Source organism: Aethalodelphis obliquidens, unplaced genomic scaffold (assembly GCF_003676395.1).
Source record: "Aethalodelphis obliquidens isolate GAN/ISIS:26980383/991018 unplaced genomic scaffold, ASM367639v1 scaffold69, whole genome shotgun sequence".
In the NCBI taxonomy this organism is placed as follows: Eukaryota; Metazoa; Chordata; class Mammalia; order Artiodactyla; family Delphinidae; genus Aethalodelphis; species Aethalodelphis obliquidens.
Window position 1 is genome coordinate 1,502,821 of NW_020838013.1, and position 14,420 is coordinate 1,517,240.

The 14,420-nt window shown below is 51.6% G+C and overlaps 1 protein-coding gene across 2 annotated transcripts in view; it reads left to right on the forward strand.

Annotated features, from left to right (window-relative positions):
- The first annotated feature begins 8,647 nt into the window (after positions 1–8,647).
- LGALS12 (galectin 12) overlaps positions 8,648–14,420 on the forward strand; it is a 7,517-nt gene continuing 1,744 nt past the window's right edge. Inside the window, exons 1-7 of one of the 2 annotated variants that reach the window (XM_027090406.1) lie at positions 8,648–8,717; positions 10,443–10,531; positions 10,626–10,839; positions 11,665–11,784; positions 12,346–12,384; positions 13,034–13,060; positions 13,684–13,772. In XM_027090406.1, coding sequence (XP_026946207.1) covers positions 8,649–8,717; positions 10,443–10,531; positions 10,626–10,839; positions 11,665–11,784; positions 12,346–12,384; positions 13,034–13,060; positions 13,684–13,772 — 647 coding nt within the window. In that variant the 5' untranslated portion in view covers position 8,648. Of the gene's footprint in view, positions 8,718–10,442; positions 10,532–10,625; positions 10,840–11,664; positions 11,785–12,345; positions 12,385–13,033; positions 13,061–13,683; positions 13,773–14,420 lie in introns of those variants that run through there. The other variant, XM_027090407.1, reaches the window with a different exon arrangement.

Below are 14,420 nucleotides of genomic sequence, written 5' to 3' on the forward strand. Positions count from 1 at the left end.
GCTCTTGCTTTTTAAAACTTTTTAAAAATCTCTTCTTTGTAGTCCTAACACGTTGTTTCGTTTTGCTTATTTGAAGCTTGTAATAATCGTATCACACACAGAAAAAAAAATCGTATCACGCTGTATTATCTTCTGCAATCTGCTTCTTTTAAAGTTGTCTCTAGGGCTTCCCTGGTGGCGCAGTGGTTGAGAGTCTGCCTGCCGATGCAGGGGACGCGGGTTCGTGCCCTGGTCCGGGAAGATCCCACATGTCGCAGAGCGGCTGGGCCCATGAGCCATGGCCTCTGAGCCTGCGCGTCCGAAGCCTGTGCTCCGCAACAGGAGAGGCCACAACAGTGAGAGGTCCCCGTACAGCAAAAAACAAAAGTTGTCTCTATAATACATACACATTGCTGTACAGATCTGTAATTTGTTTCCCGTGCTGGAAAATATTCCATTATGTGAATAGACCACATTTTATTGATATGGTGATAAAACCACTTGGTTTTGTTCTGTTTTGTTTTCTAATTTGGATTTAGAAAACTATTCAAAAAACCCAAATTGTATCCTGGTGTATGCATGCAAGAGAGTCTATAGGATTTAATAGCTAAGAAGGTATGAAAATGTTCCACTTTACAATAGAACACTAAAACGTTTTCCCAATTGGTGGTACCAATTTCACTTCCACCAGCAATGTGTAAGAATTCTTGTTGATTACATCTTCACCAACACTTAGTACTATCTTACTTAATTTTTCCAGGTGAATGGATGTAAAATAGTACTTCACTGAAGTTTTAATTTGCATTTAACTGATCGCTAATAAGATTGAGACCTTTACATGTATTTATTAGTCATTTAGACTTCCTCTTTTAAAAAGTGCCTGTTCGTGCCTTTTGCCCATTTTTCTTTGGAGTTGCTTTCTTACTGATTTGGAGGAGCTGTTTATATATCCTCGATACTCATCTTTAGTCGGTTGTATTTGTTTACACGTATTTTCTTCCAGTTCCTGGCTTGTCTCTTCACTCTCTTTATGAAGTCTTTCGATGAAGAGAAATTATGGACTTCAAAGAAGTAGAATTTACCAATTCTTTCTTTTGTGGTCAGCTCTCTGTGTCTTTTTTTTTTTTTTTTTTTAATTTATTTAGACTGCACCGGGTCTTAGTTGCAGCACATGGGATCTTCATTGCGGCATGTTTTAGTTTCTTTATTCAGGATTTTTAGTTGTGGCACATGGGCTTAGTTGCTCCGTGGCATGTGGGATCTTCCCGGACCAGGGATCGAACCCGTGTCCCCTGAATTGGCAGGCGGATTCCCAACCATTGTGCTACCAGGGAAATCCCAGCTCTCTGTGTCTTTTCATGAAGTCCTTCCTTGCCCTGCAGTCAGAAAAAGATTCTCCTGTATTTTCTTTTTTTTTTTTTTTTTTGCGGTACGCGGGCCTCTCACTGCTGCGGCCTCTCCCGTTGCGGAGCACAGGCTCCGGACGCGCAGGCTCAGCGGCCATGGCTCACGGGCCCAGCCGCTCCGCGGCATGTGGGATCCTCCCGGACCGGGGCACGAACCCGTGGCCCCCGCATCGGCAGGCGGACTTCCAACCACTGCGCCACCAGGGAAGCCCCTCCTGTATTTTCTTGTAAAAGTTTTTAAATGTTGTCTTTTCCGTTTAATCAACCTGGAGTTGATTTTTGTGTATGTGTGAGGCAGAGATCCAATCTGATTTTTCCCTATATGAATAATCATTTATCTCAGCATCACTTACTGATAGTTTCTCCTTCCCCCGCTCCGTGATGAGCAAGACCACCTCTGTCACGTGTCAGGTTTTCATGGACGAGCAGAACGTTGCTGGCTCTATTCCACCCCACTGGCAAATGTGTCTGTCTTTGTGCTACTATCATACAATCTTTATTACTATACCTTTATGACAAATCTTAATATACGGATATCTTCAGATTCCCCCTCCTTATTCTTCCTCAGGAGTTTCTTGACTCTTCTTGAGCTTTTTCCCTTCCATAAACATTTCAGAATTAGCTTGTCAAGGTGCTCAAAATACTCTCTTGGCATGTTGATTGACATTACACTGAATCCATAAATCAATTTGGCAATTTTGACATCTTTACAAAATTGAGTCTTCGATCTATTACGTATTATGTCTCTCTATTTGTTAGGACTTCTTTAATGTATTTCAATGGAGTTTTATAATATTCTTCATACAGATCTGATCTTAGCTGTGTATTACATTTTTCTCTCTATTCATTTGGAAGTTTACACTCTATTTTTTTATTTATTGCCCCTGAAATTTTAACATTCATGCTCAAAGTCTAAAAGTAATATCCTAAACACCCCTCTGAAACAATGAGAGGACCTTGGAATGCTCTCACTCCAATCTGCCCCTTCCACGCTATTTTAGTTCTGCCCTTTTTTTAACCCCAAATTCACATTATTATTATTATTATTACCATTATTATATTATACAGACATTGCTTAGATTTGCCCGCTGGGTCCCTCTGAGGTCATCTTTCTTCTCCCTAAAATATAGCCCTTTGAAGTTCCTGTAGTGAACATCTGTGGGTGATTAACTCCTGGCTTTCATGAGGTTCCTGGCATCGTGTGAAGGAGCTGAGGTGGAGCAGTGAGCGCCACAGGGCTGTTCAGGCAGCCAGGCTGGGCAGGAGGGCTGGGGGGGGGGGATGGGCTCCTACTTCTGGAAGGGCCCAGAGGGAGCTCCAGGTACCTCTCTGAGGGGCTCCTCCATGGCAGAGAGCGCTGGAACACTTTCTACTACTTGATAGAAATAGTGCACACTGTTTCTACCAAGGCTCCCACTCCTAAGACTAGAACTGCCCAGAGCTAGAGCGAGTCCATGACAGCCCCCATAGCTTGCCTGGGACCTGTCAACCTTGTTCCTCACCCCTGCCCCCAACTGCAGTAGCTCCCACCACCCCTGCCATTCAGGGTACTGTAGTAGGACGGTGCCCACAGGAGCAGACTGTGCTCCCGCACTTCCAGGCCATTAAGCCATACATTTCTCCCCAGGTGAATAGTATAGGAGATCAAAAGCTGTGCACTGATTGAGCTGTGGTTTTGGATTTGGGTTTTTCGTTCGGTTGATGTTGGTTTTGGTTTGGTTTGGGTATTTTCACTTTTTATTACGAAAATGTTCACACACAAATAAAAATAGAGGGAACAGAATAATGGGCCCCCATTTACCTTTCACCCAGCTTCTCCAGTCATCAGGACATGGCCAGTCTTGGTTCGTCTATATCCCCACCCGCTTCCTCTACACCCAGATTATTTTGGAGCACATGGCAGATGCCTTAGTCTTTCATCTGTAAATATTTCACTACATATTTCTAAAGGATACAAAATAAAGATGAACACAATATCATTAGCACATTTTAAAACATTCTAGCAGTTCCATGTCCTCAAATAGGCAATCAACATTCACATCTCCCTGACTGTTTGTACGTTGTTTAACTCTTTTTTTTTTGAACCAAAATCCAAATAAAACCGTAAGTTAGGGACTTCCCTGGTTGCGCAGTGGTTGGGAGCCCGCCTGCCAATGCAGGGGGCGCGGGTTTGAGCCCTGGTCCTGGAGGATACCACATGCCACGGAGCAGCTGGGCCCGTGTGCCACAACAACTGAGACTGCGCTCTGAGAGGTCTGCGCACCGCAACGAAGAGTAGCACCCGCTCTCCGCAACTAGAGAAAGCCCATATGCAGCGATGAAGACCCAACACAGCCAATAAATAAATCAATTAAGAAAATTTTTAAAAACCCCATAAGTTAGAACTCGTTGATGTGCCTCGTACTTTCTTTAACTAAAGCAGGAGTCAGCAAGCTACCCATAAACTACCACCCACTGCCCGTTTTTGTGTGGCCTAAGTGCTAAGATTGGTTTTATACATTGTTAAATGGTTTCGAAAATAAAAGAATATTTGCGTCATGTGAAAATTATATGAAATTCAACTTTCAGCATCCATAAAGTTTTATTTGAACATAGCCATGCCCATCGTTTACATATTGTCGATGCAAATTTCCCACTACAAGGTCAGGGTCGCATAGTTGCTGTGGCATCTGAGACTTCATGGCCTTCAAAGCCTAAAATATTTACTCTCTGGCCCTTTACAGAAAAAGTTTGCCAACCTCTGATCTTATGGGTTTCTCCTCCACCTTTTTTTTCCCTTTTAATTTTTTAATTGAAGAAACTGGGTCATTGGTCCTGTAAAGTCTCCCAGCATCTGAATTTTGCTACTATTGTTCAAGATGATCATTTGTGCCCTGTATCCCTGTACGCTGGTGGTTAAGTCTAGAGGTTCAATCAAATTTAGGTCAGATGGCTTTTTCTTCAAGAGGATGTCATTAGTGACGATGTGTTCTACCATCAGGAAGTAAATATGTCTGCTTCTCTTTCTTTGTGTGATGTCAACAACCATTGATGATCAGTGCTAAACAGGGTTGAGTTTCAGTAACCAAAAGTGATTGGAAAGTGATAGGAACTGCCTGGGATATTATGGGGTCTTCGACCCATCAGAGAAGAGAGAGTCAACATATATGCGCAAAAGCAGTGGTTGGAAAAAAATCAAGCTACTTCAGGTTTTGAGTTGAGATTCCGTAATAAATATATGATCCGCGGGGGAGGGAAGAAGTTCAGTAGGATATACATCAAAGTAACAAGAAGTGTCGTGTTAGCTTACTGAGGTTATGGGTGATGCTTGTTCTTTGCCCGATTTTATATTTCTAATCAAATGGTTCTATCTCTTTGGGGGGGAAGATAAATAAAAAGAAGCTGGCTTTGTCCTATTGGTTCTCCCCTCCAAGTGTATGTCTTCTCTCTCCAATTAGACTGGAAGCTCCCTGAGAGCAAGATTGATTGTTGATCCCTTTAACGGCCACAGCACCCAGTTATGAAAAATTGTTGCAGCCACTAAAACTCACTTACAGGGCAGAATAGCACCAAAAGAAATTGAAGCTGTTTTCTCAAGAGTATATGAACATGCTTTTAGGCAGTAGCATCCATTCCTTCAAAAACACTGACTGGACATCCCTGGTGTCCGGGCTCCATCCAGACTGATTCCTGTGCGCCCACCTCCTCCAAAATGGTCTTGGCTGAAATTAGCCAGCTTGCCACCGCCCCAGATTATACGTAAATCTTCTCTGTTTTTCCAGAATCTTCCCAATCTTTTTTTTTTTTTTGCGGTACATGGGCCTCTCACTGTTGTGGCCTCTCCCGTTGCGGAGCACAGGCTCCGGACGCACAGGCTCAGCGGCCATGGCTCACGGGCCCAGCCGCTCCGCGGCATGTGGGATCTTCCCGGACCAGGGCACGAACCCATGTCCCCTGCATCGGCAGACGACTCTCAACCCCTGCGCCACCAGGGAAGCCCTTCCCAATCATTTGATTCAAGATGTTGGAGTCACTTTTGGGCGCCCTTTCTCCTTGTCTCCCTTATCCAGGCAGCTGTTGGGTTCTGTCAATTCTTCTTGCCTAGTATTTCTCCTAATTATCCTACCCTCTGTTCCAGGATGATGCAAAACTGGTCCCGAGAGAAAGAGGATCCATGAGAGTTTCCAGATAGAAGGAATCAGATAGAAGAAAGGGGTGGAGGTGTAGACCAAAGTAGGTTAATCTATGCATTAGTCCCTCCCTAGGCCCGGAGAGTTACACCCATTCAGGAGCAGGGACTGTGAAAGAGGCTGCTGGACCATAGAAAGGGGGAGAGTGGGGCACCTTGAGATCCCTGAAAATGGATTATGTTTCCCAGGCTATTAACTGGTAATGGACAGATATCAATAAAATTGCCTCAATTACAGTCTGTGGCCAGCTAGAAGAGTATAGGGACAATTTTGTGCTTGGGCCACAATTCCACACCTGCTGGGAGAGACAGAGAAGGAGGCAGAGACAGGACAGGAGCCATAAACCATCACCTCTTATAGTCATTCAGTCTTTAAATAGATTTTGAGCACTTCCTCTGTGTCAGGCATTTGCTTGGTACTGGGAGTGTAAGAATAACTCTCCCTCGTGGAACTTATAGGTGGGGAGTAGGGGGAATGGGAGACAAACATTAAACAATTCTTTTTTAAAATATCTATTTATTTATTTGGCTGCGCCAGGTCTTCGTTGCAGCATGTGGGATGTTTTGTTTCGTTTTTTAGTTGCGGCATGCGGGATCTAGTTCCCTGACCAGGGATCGAACCCGGGCCCCCTGCATTGGGAACGCGGAGTCTTGACCACTGGACCACCAGGGAAGTTCCAAACAATTCTTCAGTATATAATGACAAGTTATGTTAAGTGCTCTGAGGAAAAAGCACAGGGTGGAGGGACTTGGGAGGATGGGGTGGGAGGGTGCCCGTCTGGGGCAGGGGAAACCCACCTGCCAGTGTCAGGGTCACCATCAGCCCTTTCCTGGAGCTCTCCCACAAGTCCCCCCCTCACTCTGGCTCAGGAAGAGGAATTTACCCCCCTGTGTCCACCCCAAGACAGAACAACAGACACTAAGACCCTCTCTTATGCTGGAGCCTCTTAGATCAGATTCAACAAGTTCTGGACATGTGCTTTAAGCCAACCAGGTCCCTCCCAGTTGTCAAAAGCTGGGGTCACCTGAAAAGAGAAATGAAATGCACCATCCCCCTTCCTTCTGCTGCCTTCCCACTGCAGGCCCTCAGCATCCCCCTCTCCCGACTGCTGCAATACCTTGGAGTTTCGAAAAGAGAAGAGTTATAACTACTCTTCTGTTATGGGCTGAACTGTGTTCCCCACCCCCAAGTCATACGTTGAGTCTTAACCCCCAGTACATAGGATGTGACTGTATTTGTAGATAAGGCCTTTAAAAAGATGATTAAGGTAAAATGAGGTCAAGTAGGTGGACCTTAATCCAATATGACCAGTCTCCCTACAAGAAGAAATTAGGACACAAAATCGGCAAGCCAAGGAGAGAGGCCCCAGAAGAAAACAACCCTGCTGACATCCTGATCTGGGCTTCTAGCCTCCAGAACTGTGAGAAAATAAACTCCTGTTGTTTCAGCCACCCAGTCCCTGGTATTTCGCTATGGTGGCCCTGGCTCCTCAATTCACAGAAGAGGCGCTGAGGCTGGGATGGGAGTGGGGGAGGGGCACCATTGGGGCGCTACCAGGCTGGGACCAGGACCCAGATCTGACTCCCAGCGGCAAGGCCAACCTTGTCCCTGCCCAAATAGTTTCTCCACCTTTCATTTCTCCTCCTTCCTCAATGCACCTCTGATCAAATTTCCCGCACGAAACACCTTCAGCCACGCAGCTCCACCTACCCAGCAGGATCTGAACAAACACCTTGGCTCTGTATCCCAAGCCCTGCCGGTTAGGACCTAAGTCAGTGCTTCTCAAACATTAACATGCATCAGAATCACCGGGAGAGTACGTTAAAATGCTGATTCCTGGGCGCTGCCCCCCAGTAGTTCTGGGGTGGGGCCCTTGCATTTCTAACAAGCTTCCAGGCAGCCCTTCAGTAGCACAGCTAACACACGTCTTTCCGCAGCACTGCCCAAGCACTCGCCCCACTATCAGAGCAGCTGCTTACTTTTCCCTCACCACCCCGTGCCCTTGAGCCTTTGCCCAGCCTGGCCCTGCCAGCAATTCCCTGCTGCCACGTCTGACGCTGTGGTCAGATCCTGGGGCCTCCCAACTCAGGATAAAGTTGAGAGGTTGTGCTGCTTTTTAAAGGGAAAGGCTTATTGGAATTTGAACCAGAACCGGAATGATTCCAGCCCAGAGGATCATAGGGGAGCTTGAAAAAATCAAAAAGGCAGAAACCTAGACCCACCCCCAGATACAGACCTCCCTTTGAGACAGGAGACACGCTACTGTGATCACCCTTTTTATACACAGATAATCGAAGGGAGCCCCAGAGAGGGTCAGTGACTTGTTCCAGGGCACACAGCACGTTAGAGCAGAAGCTGAGCAAGGACCCAGGTCTCCTTCGGTGCACCTGTGTGCTCCCCGCTGCCCACCACTCCCTTTTCTGAGCTTAAGACGGTCTTCTCTCTCCCTGCCTTTTCTCACCTTTCCCCATCGCACTTTCTTGTGACCCCGTCTGGGCCCTGGCATTTCCACCCAGTGCTGAAATGGAGCCCCCAAGGACTGTAAAATTTGCCAAAGGGAGAAGAGTGGGGAAAGGGGTGGGGAAATGAGGGAGAGAGATGGAAACCTTTGTGGGGAGGGGAGGGGAAGCCACTCATTTGGTGTCCCGGAAGCTGGGGGCGGGGCTTCTCCTGGGACCTGCCCCCGTGTACCATCACCCCTGCCTCTGACCCCTGGAGGGCTCAGGCTGCAGCCCGGGAAATCACAAACCCCGCTGGCCCCAAAGGAGCCAGTCTCTGGCTTCCCTCTGCGACGGGCTCTGTGCTTCAGACCCTGAGGGTTAGTTAGTACAAGCTACGTGCCCTTCAACACGGATCTCTTCTGACACCCAGTCCAGCCGGTGGGGCTGGAGCTGGTGTGGGGCGCTGGACAGCTGCCCTCCCAGACCTGCTCCAAGCACCATTAGGAAGGACCCTGCCAGGTGCAGGTGAGACTGACAGCTGGGAGAGCTGCCCCAGGCATTTAGGACCTGGCTGGGAAAGGTGAGTCAGTCCAGCGGGGGCAGGGCTCCTGGAATCAGGACCTGCAGCCCAAGTTGGAGGCCCCCCCTCCACCATGTCGCCTGGAGAAAAACTGGACCCACTTCCTGACACTTTCATCCTGCAGCCGCCAGTCTTCCACCCGGTGAGCAGCCGCTCGGGTCCAGAACCTCCTGGGTCTCAGGGCTCCCCCTTCCAGCTGGGCCCCGTATCCCAGGTTGGGGGCTGGAGAGGCCCTCAGTCATAGGTCCTGTTTCCCTGGCCCCTGCCCATGGGCTCTGGAAGGCCATCCTGAGCTTAGCAAAGTGGCTGACAGCTCATTCCCACTCGTGTGTCAATGACTGCTGGGTTCACAGGGTCCTTGCATTTTAAAAGTAGTAGGGCCTGGAGACAGAGTGGTGTCCCCTACTGTACGATGGGTGGCTAGGAGGGTCTGGGGGAGTGCGTAGTATCATTGGGGGAACATTGATCACTAGGAAGGGCAGGCTCATCTCCAGCCTGGGAGTCAGGTCGGAACCTCCAAGTGAGAGATGGTGTTGGGGTTTCCTCGATTCCTCCTTCAGCCCAGTGCCCTGCGGATTTCCTGAAGCCTGACAGCGCTTTACAGAAGGCTGAACTCCCAGCAGACTCCACCCTCCCACTAACGAACACTAATTATCACTTTCCCTTTACTTGGTCCCCACCTCCCAGGAGAACTGCTTTGGCTCAGTTAATTACAGGCCAGGCCCAGAGCCTGGGAAGCGGGAGCGACTGTCGTGCTGAGCCTGGCTAAGCTGTGGGTGCTCTGACAGCCCGGGGTCTCCCACACTTCCCCAGGTGCCTGAGTGATGGGATGAAGCAGCCGCCCAGGTTACAGTGGCTCCTTGCTTTGCAAGCTGCGAAATCCCACCTGGAGGGCAACGCTGTTGGATCTCAGCTCCTTCTGGGCAGTTCAGGCTTCTGAAGGCTGCTGGGAGTTGGAGAACAGCGCACGAGGCCCAGTCCTGAGATACTGCCCAATGAGTACCTGCTGCACGTTCACATTTATTCTGCACATACCTGCTCAGAGCCCACTCTGTGCCAGGCCAGGCACTGAGCCTGCAGAAGCGAAAGACAGGGCTTCGGCTCTGAAGGGCTTGTGCCTTCCAGCACGAACAACCAGCCGCACGGCTCCCTCGAAGCCAGACGGCCAAGGGCCAAACTAGCCGTGCCAGTGGAGAGCACGGCGAGGGAAGGAATAATGCAGGCACCAGAACGGGCGATGCTTGGAGAAGGTGTCAGAGCCTGGAAAGTCAAGTCAGATTTCACAGGGTAGAAGGAGAGCAGAGGAAACACCCCAGCAAGGGTCAGGAGTGGTCAAAGTGTACGCTGTATTTTAGGAATGCCAGGGGAAAGGTGAGCTGGGAAGGTAGGCTGGGGTCATTATCAGGTATCTTTCCAGGTGTCCACATCAGGGTCTGCGCTCAGATCCCAATCTGTCCACCCTTCTGCCTCCCACTTCCCAGGTTCTGGCCAATAAACAGTCCCTGGGAAGCCTCGACACCAGGCTTCTGGAGGCCAGGGTGGAAACCGGGGAACAGTAAGCCTCACTGGGGGCACTACTGTGCCCTAGGAGCTGGGGTAAGGGGCCGGACTGGTGCCCCAAGGGGGCAGTGGGGCTGAATCTGGTTTGCCCGTGAGTGCGGCTTTGATGTGTGATGGTCCAGGAAAGGGGAGAAGATGGAAGAGAACACTTCAGAGAAAACTAATTTTTCCCCATTAGGACATTTTCTGTTTGGGGTGGGAGCGCTGAGTCTTCTTGTTCCTCTTTCCTCCCCACCGCACCCCTCAACCCAGGGGTCCCTAGGCCCTTTCTTCAACCCTGTATGGATGGGTTTATCCCCTTGTTCAGGTGGTTCCTTATGTCGCGACAATTTTTGGTGGCCTGCGAGCAGGCAAGATGGTCGTGCTCCAGGGAGCGGTTCCTCTAAATGCACGCAGGTAAGGGAAGTGCTCGGCAGGGCTCCCTCTCTACCTTCAGGGTCTCCGGGAGTCTCTGACCGCAGGTGCCCTTTGGGGGCCTCATCTCCCCTAGGTTCCAGGTGGACTTCCAGTGCGGCTGCAGCCTGCACCCCCGGCCAGATATCGCCATCCACTTCAACCCTCGCTTCCACACCACCAAGCCGCACGTCATCTGCAACACCCTGCGCGGCGGGCGCTGGCAAGCGGAGGCCCGGTGGCCCCATCTGGCCCTGCGGAAAGGAGCGAGCTTCCTCATCCTCTTTCTCTTTGGAAATGAGGAGATGAAGGTGAACGGAAGGGGAGATCAGGGAGTCTAGAACTTGTGTCCCTCTGCTTCTCTTTCCTTCAGCCAAGTTCCCCATGTCACTGCGTTAAGCGGTATGTGGGGGGATGGCGCACAGAGTCCAGTACCCAGAGGACCAAGGAGCTGCCAAGCCCAGTCCCAAGCTGCCCTGGGCCCACTTGGCCCGATACAGATGGCAGCATTCAGCGGGCCCTATGGTGCCGGCCCTGCAGAGGGTGCCACTGCCACCGTCACAGGGAGCGTCTAGAGAGCGCCTGCAGTATGCCGGGCGCTGTTCTAATCCCTTAAGTATTAGCTCACTGCATCCTCACAGCAGTCCATGAGGAGGGCACCGTCATTCTCCCCGTCTCACGGAAGAGGGGGAAGGGACAGGGAGAGTGAAGCCTCAGGGCTTCCACCGCTGATGTGAACTCCTGCCAGGAAGATCTTCAGACATCTCCAGGGGAGAGGGAGCTGGTGGGAGCCAGCAGTGGAGGGGGGCACCTGTGGGACAGGGGTCACACAGCCTCCGGAGGCTCCTCACCTGTGGATGGTGGGGAGGGCTCGGGGGCTGCTGCTCCAGCTGCTGGTGGGTCAGCTGAGAGGCGAAATGGGGCCAGCATGGGGTGTTAGGGGCCCGGAGGGGCGTTGAAGTTGCCAGCTCCCCAAGCCTCGGGCACCTGGTCTGTAAAACATGCCTGCCTTGTAGAGTTGGTGTGAAGTTAAATGAGGAAAATTCCAGAAAGGATGTTCATGATGCCTGGCACGTTAGTATGAACTCAGGACCATCAGCTGCTGCTGAGCCAGCCTAGTCTGTTTGTCTTTCTAGGTGAGTGTAAATGGACAACACTTTCTCCATTACCGCTACCAGCTCCCGCTGTCTCGTGTAGACACCTTGGGCATATATGGAGATATCCTGGTGACGGCCGTTGGATTCCTGAACATCAGCGTAAGTTCCCTTGGGGCCAAGTCCTGGGTGGCAGCAGCCTCTGACTTCCCCTGATGCCTGGACAGGCCCAGGACCCCCTCCCGCCCCAGACAAGCCCTGTCACACCAATTATAGCCAAGGTGGAGGGCATCCATCCAGGTGTTGGACATGAGGAGGGGTGAGGTGACCACAGAAGGTGGGTCCAAGAGCCTCGGGCAGAATCCTAGCCTGGGCATGGGGTCTGGTCAATGAGGAGCAGTGGCCAGAGGCAGATGACTTGGAGTCTTGGACCAGTGGGGTATCATTCCCAGCTGAGGAGCTGATTAAAAATGCAGATTTCTGAGACCCGCCATCAGAGATTCTGATTCAGTAAGTCGGAGGTGGGGCCCAGGAATCAGCGTGTTCAAAATGCCGGGTTGGAGAAGCCCCGACGAGGCCTCGGGGAGAGGAGGAGCTCTCAAGGCCAAAGCTGGCCTCTACCCCCTCCCAGGCACAGGAGGGCAGGTGGGAGCGAAATCAATCAAGCTCTGGGGCTTGCAGTGGTCCCGAATATGGCCTGCTGCTTTTTCTCTCTCCTAACAGCCATTTGTGGAGGGCGGTAGCGAGTATCCGGTTGGACACGTGAGTCTCCTGCGAGCAGGGTTGGCCCTCGCGGTCCCAGCCACGCCAGCTGAGCCACTGACTCTCCCTCCTCCCCCAGCGGGACCCGCCCCTCGCTGGGCTGCTGCTCATTTTGCACAAGGCCCAGCTGCCCCCTCCCTCACTGTGCGGTTGCCATGGAGACGGCTGGCCCCACCTCAGTCCCTGGGAGCCTGGATTTGCCTCTCCCAGCACCAGGGCCAGCTCGGGAGGATGGCTGGGGGTAGGCTGGCTTCCCGGAACGGGCAGGGCCCCAGTCTTCCTATCAGAAGATCCGTCTCAATTGGAGCTTTCAGTTCTTAGCATCCCTGTGAGGTAGTGGGTTGGCCAGCAGGGCAGAAGGGGAGATGATGCGCCCAGGGACTTGCTCAGAGCCACAGAGTGCGTGCATGACAGGACCTTCCCCCCACCCACACCCACCCCCATCCCCCGTCCAGTTCTCCTGCATTATTCCAGAGCTGGTGTCCATCTGAATTCAAGAGGGCCCCACTGGGGTTCCAGTCATTTCCCTGTATTATCTCTGAGAGGGGCAAACCCCAAATATCCCCATTTTTAAAGAATAATATCGAGGTTCCCTTTCAATGAGCAAACACCATGTGGCCTCCATGTCCCCTTTTTCTCTCCTTGACAGCCTTTCCTGCTGAAGAGCCCCAGCCTGGTGAGTGACCTCCCCCTTCTCGGCCTGGCAGAGGGACAGTCCCTCACCTGCTCCATCAGGAGTGGGAGGGCACCCCCTCCCACTCATATCCCATATGCTGGTGGCATATGGCCTCAGCATCAGGGTCTCCCCTTCTTTATAGGAAACTGCAGGCTATGGGTGGGCCAGTCGACTTCAGGCTGAAACTCCAGCTTCATTTTACCTTTTCTCCATTTATTCTGCACACAATTATCTAATACTCTCCTGTGCTAGGCCCAGAGCCAGGCTCTAGGATGGAGGGACAAATCAGTCCCAGCCCCCTCCCCAACTGCCCACAGGCTGGTAGGGGGGCAGACCAATGAATGAGCCATTACAGTTTGGAGCACAGCATTAGGGGCTCCCAGCACGGGGGCTGGGCGGGTGGGGGGGAGGCCAGAGAGAGCCGAGTACTGGAGACAGGCCTGCAGTAGGTGTTTAATAACTGAGCAGAAGTGTCTCCTGGATGCAGGCCTAGAGGCAGAGATTAACCAGCCCCGGGGCTCCCTGGCCCCTGAGGGCAGCCCATGAAGCAGCTCCTAGGGGCAGTATCCCTCCCCGAGCCCCTCTGTGAGTCCCCCTCTCAGTCATCTCCCGTGTTCCCTCAGGAGATGCCCTGCTCGCGTGCCCTTCCCCAGGGTCTCTGGCCGGGACAGGTCATCATAGTGAGGGGGCTGGTCTTGCCGGAGCCAAAGGAGTAAGTATGCAGGAGGAGGGGCAGGAGGGGCATCTCTGTGCCAGGCACAAGCTTGATAAACATCGCTTTAACCCCCAGCACCACTGCTCAATCCCCATCCTCCAGATCAGGAAACGGAGGAGCAGAGAGCAGAAGTAAGTTGCCCAAGGTTGCAGGGCTTGTGAAAGTCTGATCTGGGGTCGGGTCCAGGGCTCTGGTGCCTTCGTGGCACCAGCAACTCCCACTCCGGGAGTATCTTCCCTGTCTGTGCATGTGGTCAGGCCAACCAGCCTCTCACCGCAGGTCCCAGCTGGAGCCTCAAGAAAGGCCCTTAAAGGCACAGGCTGAGACCCAGAGAGAGGATGTGACCTCCCACAGTGCCCTGGTTTAGGAAACACAGCCAGGCGACCCCAGAGAAGAGGCCCAGTGCTGGGAGGTGGGGACTTGGAGGGACGCAGTAACCAAGTGGATGCTTCCTGACTTCTCCCATAGGGGGTGCTCATGCTTCATTTCCCAAACCTGCGGATTCCACGCCACTTAGACAAGTGTCTTTCTCGTTCCCTTTCTTTGTTTCTTTCCTTTTCCTTCTTTCCTTTCCTTCTTCCCCTCCATCCTTCCTTCCCTCCTCCCTTCCTTCCTTCTGGAATTGCATTGGATTTCATGACTTTT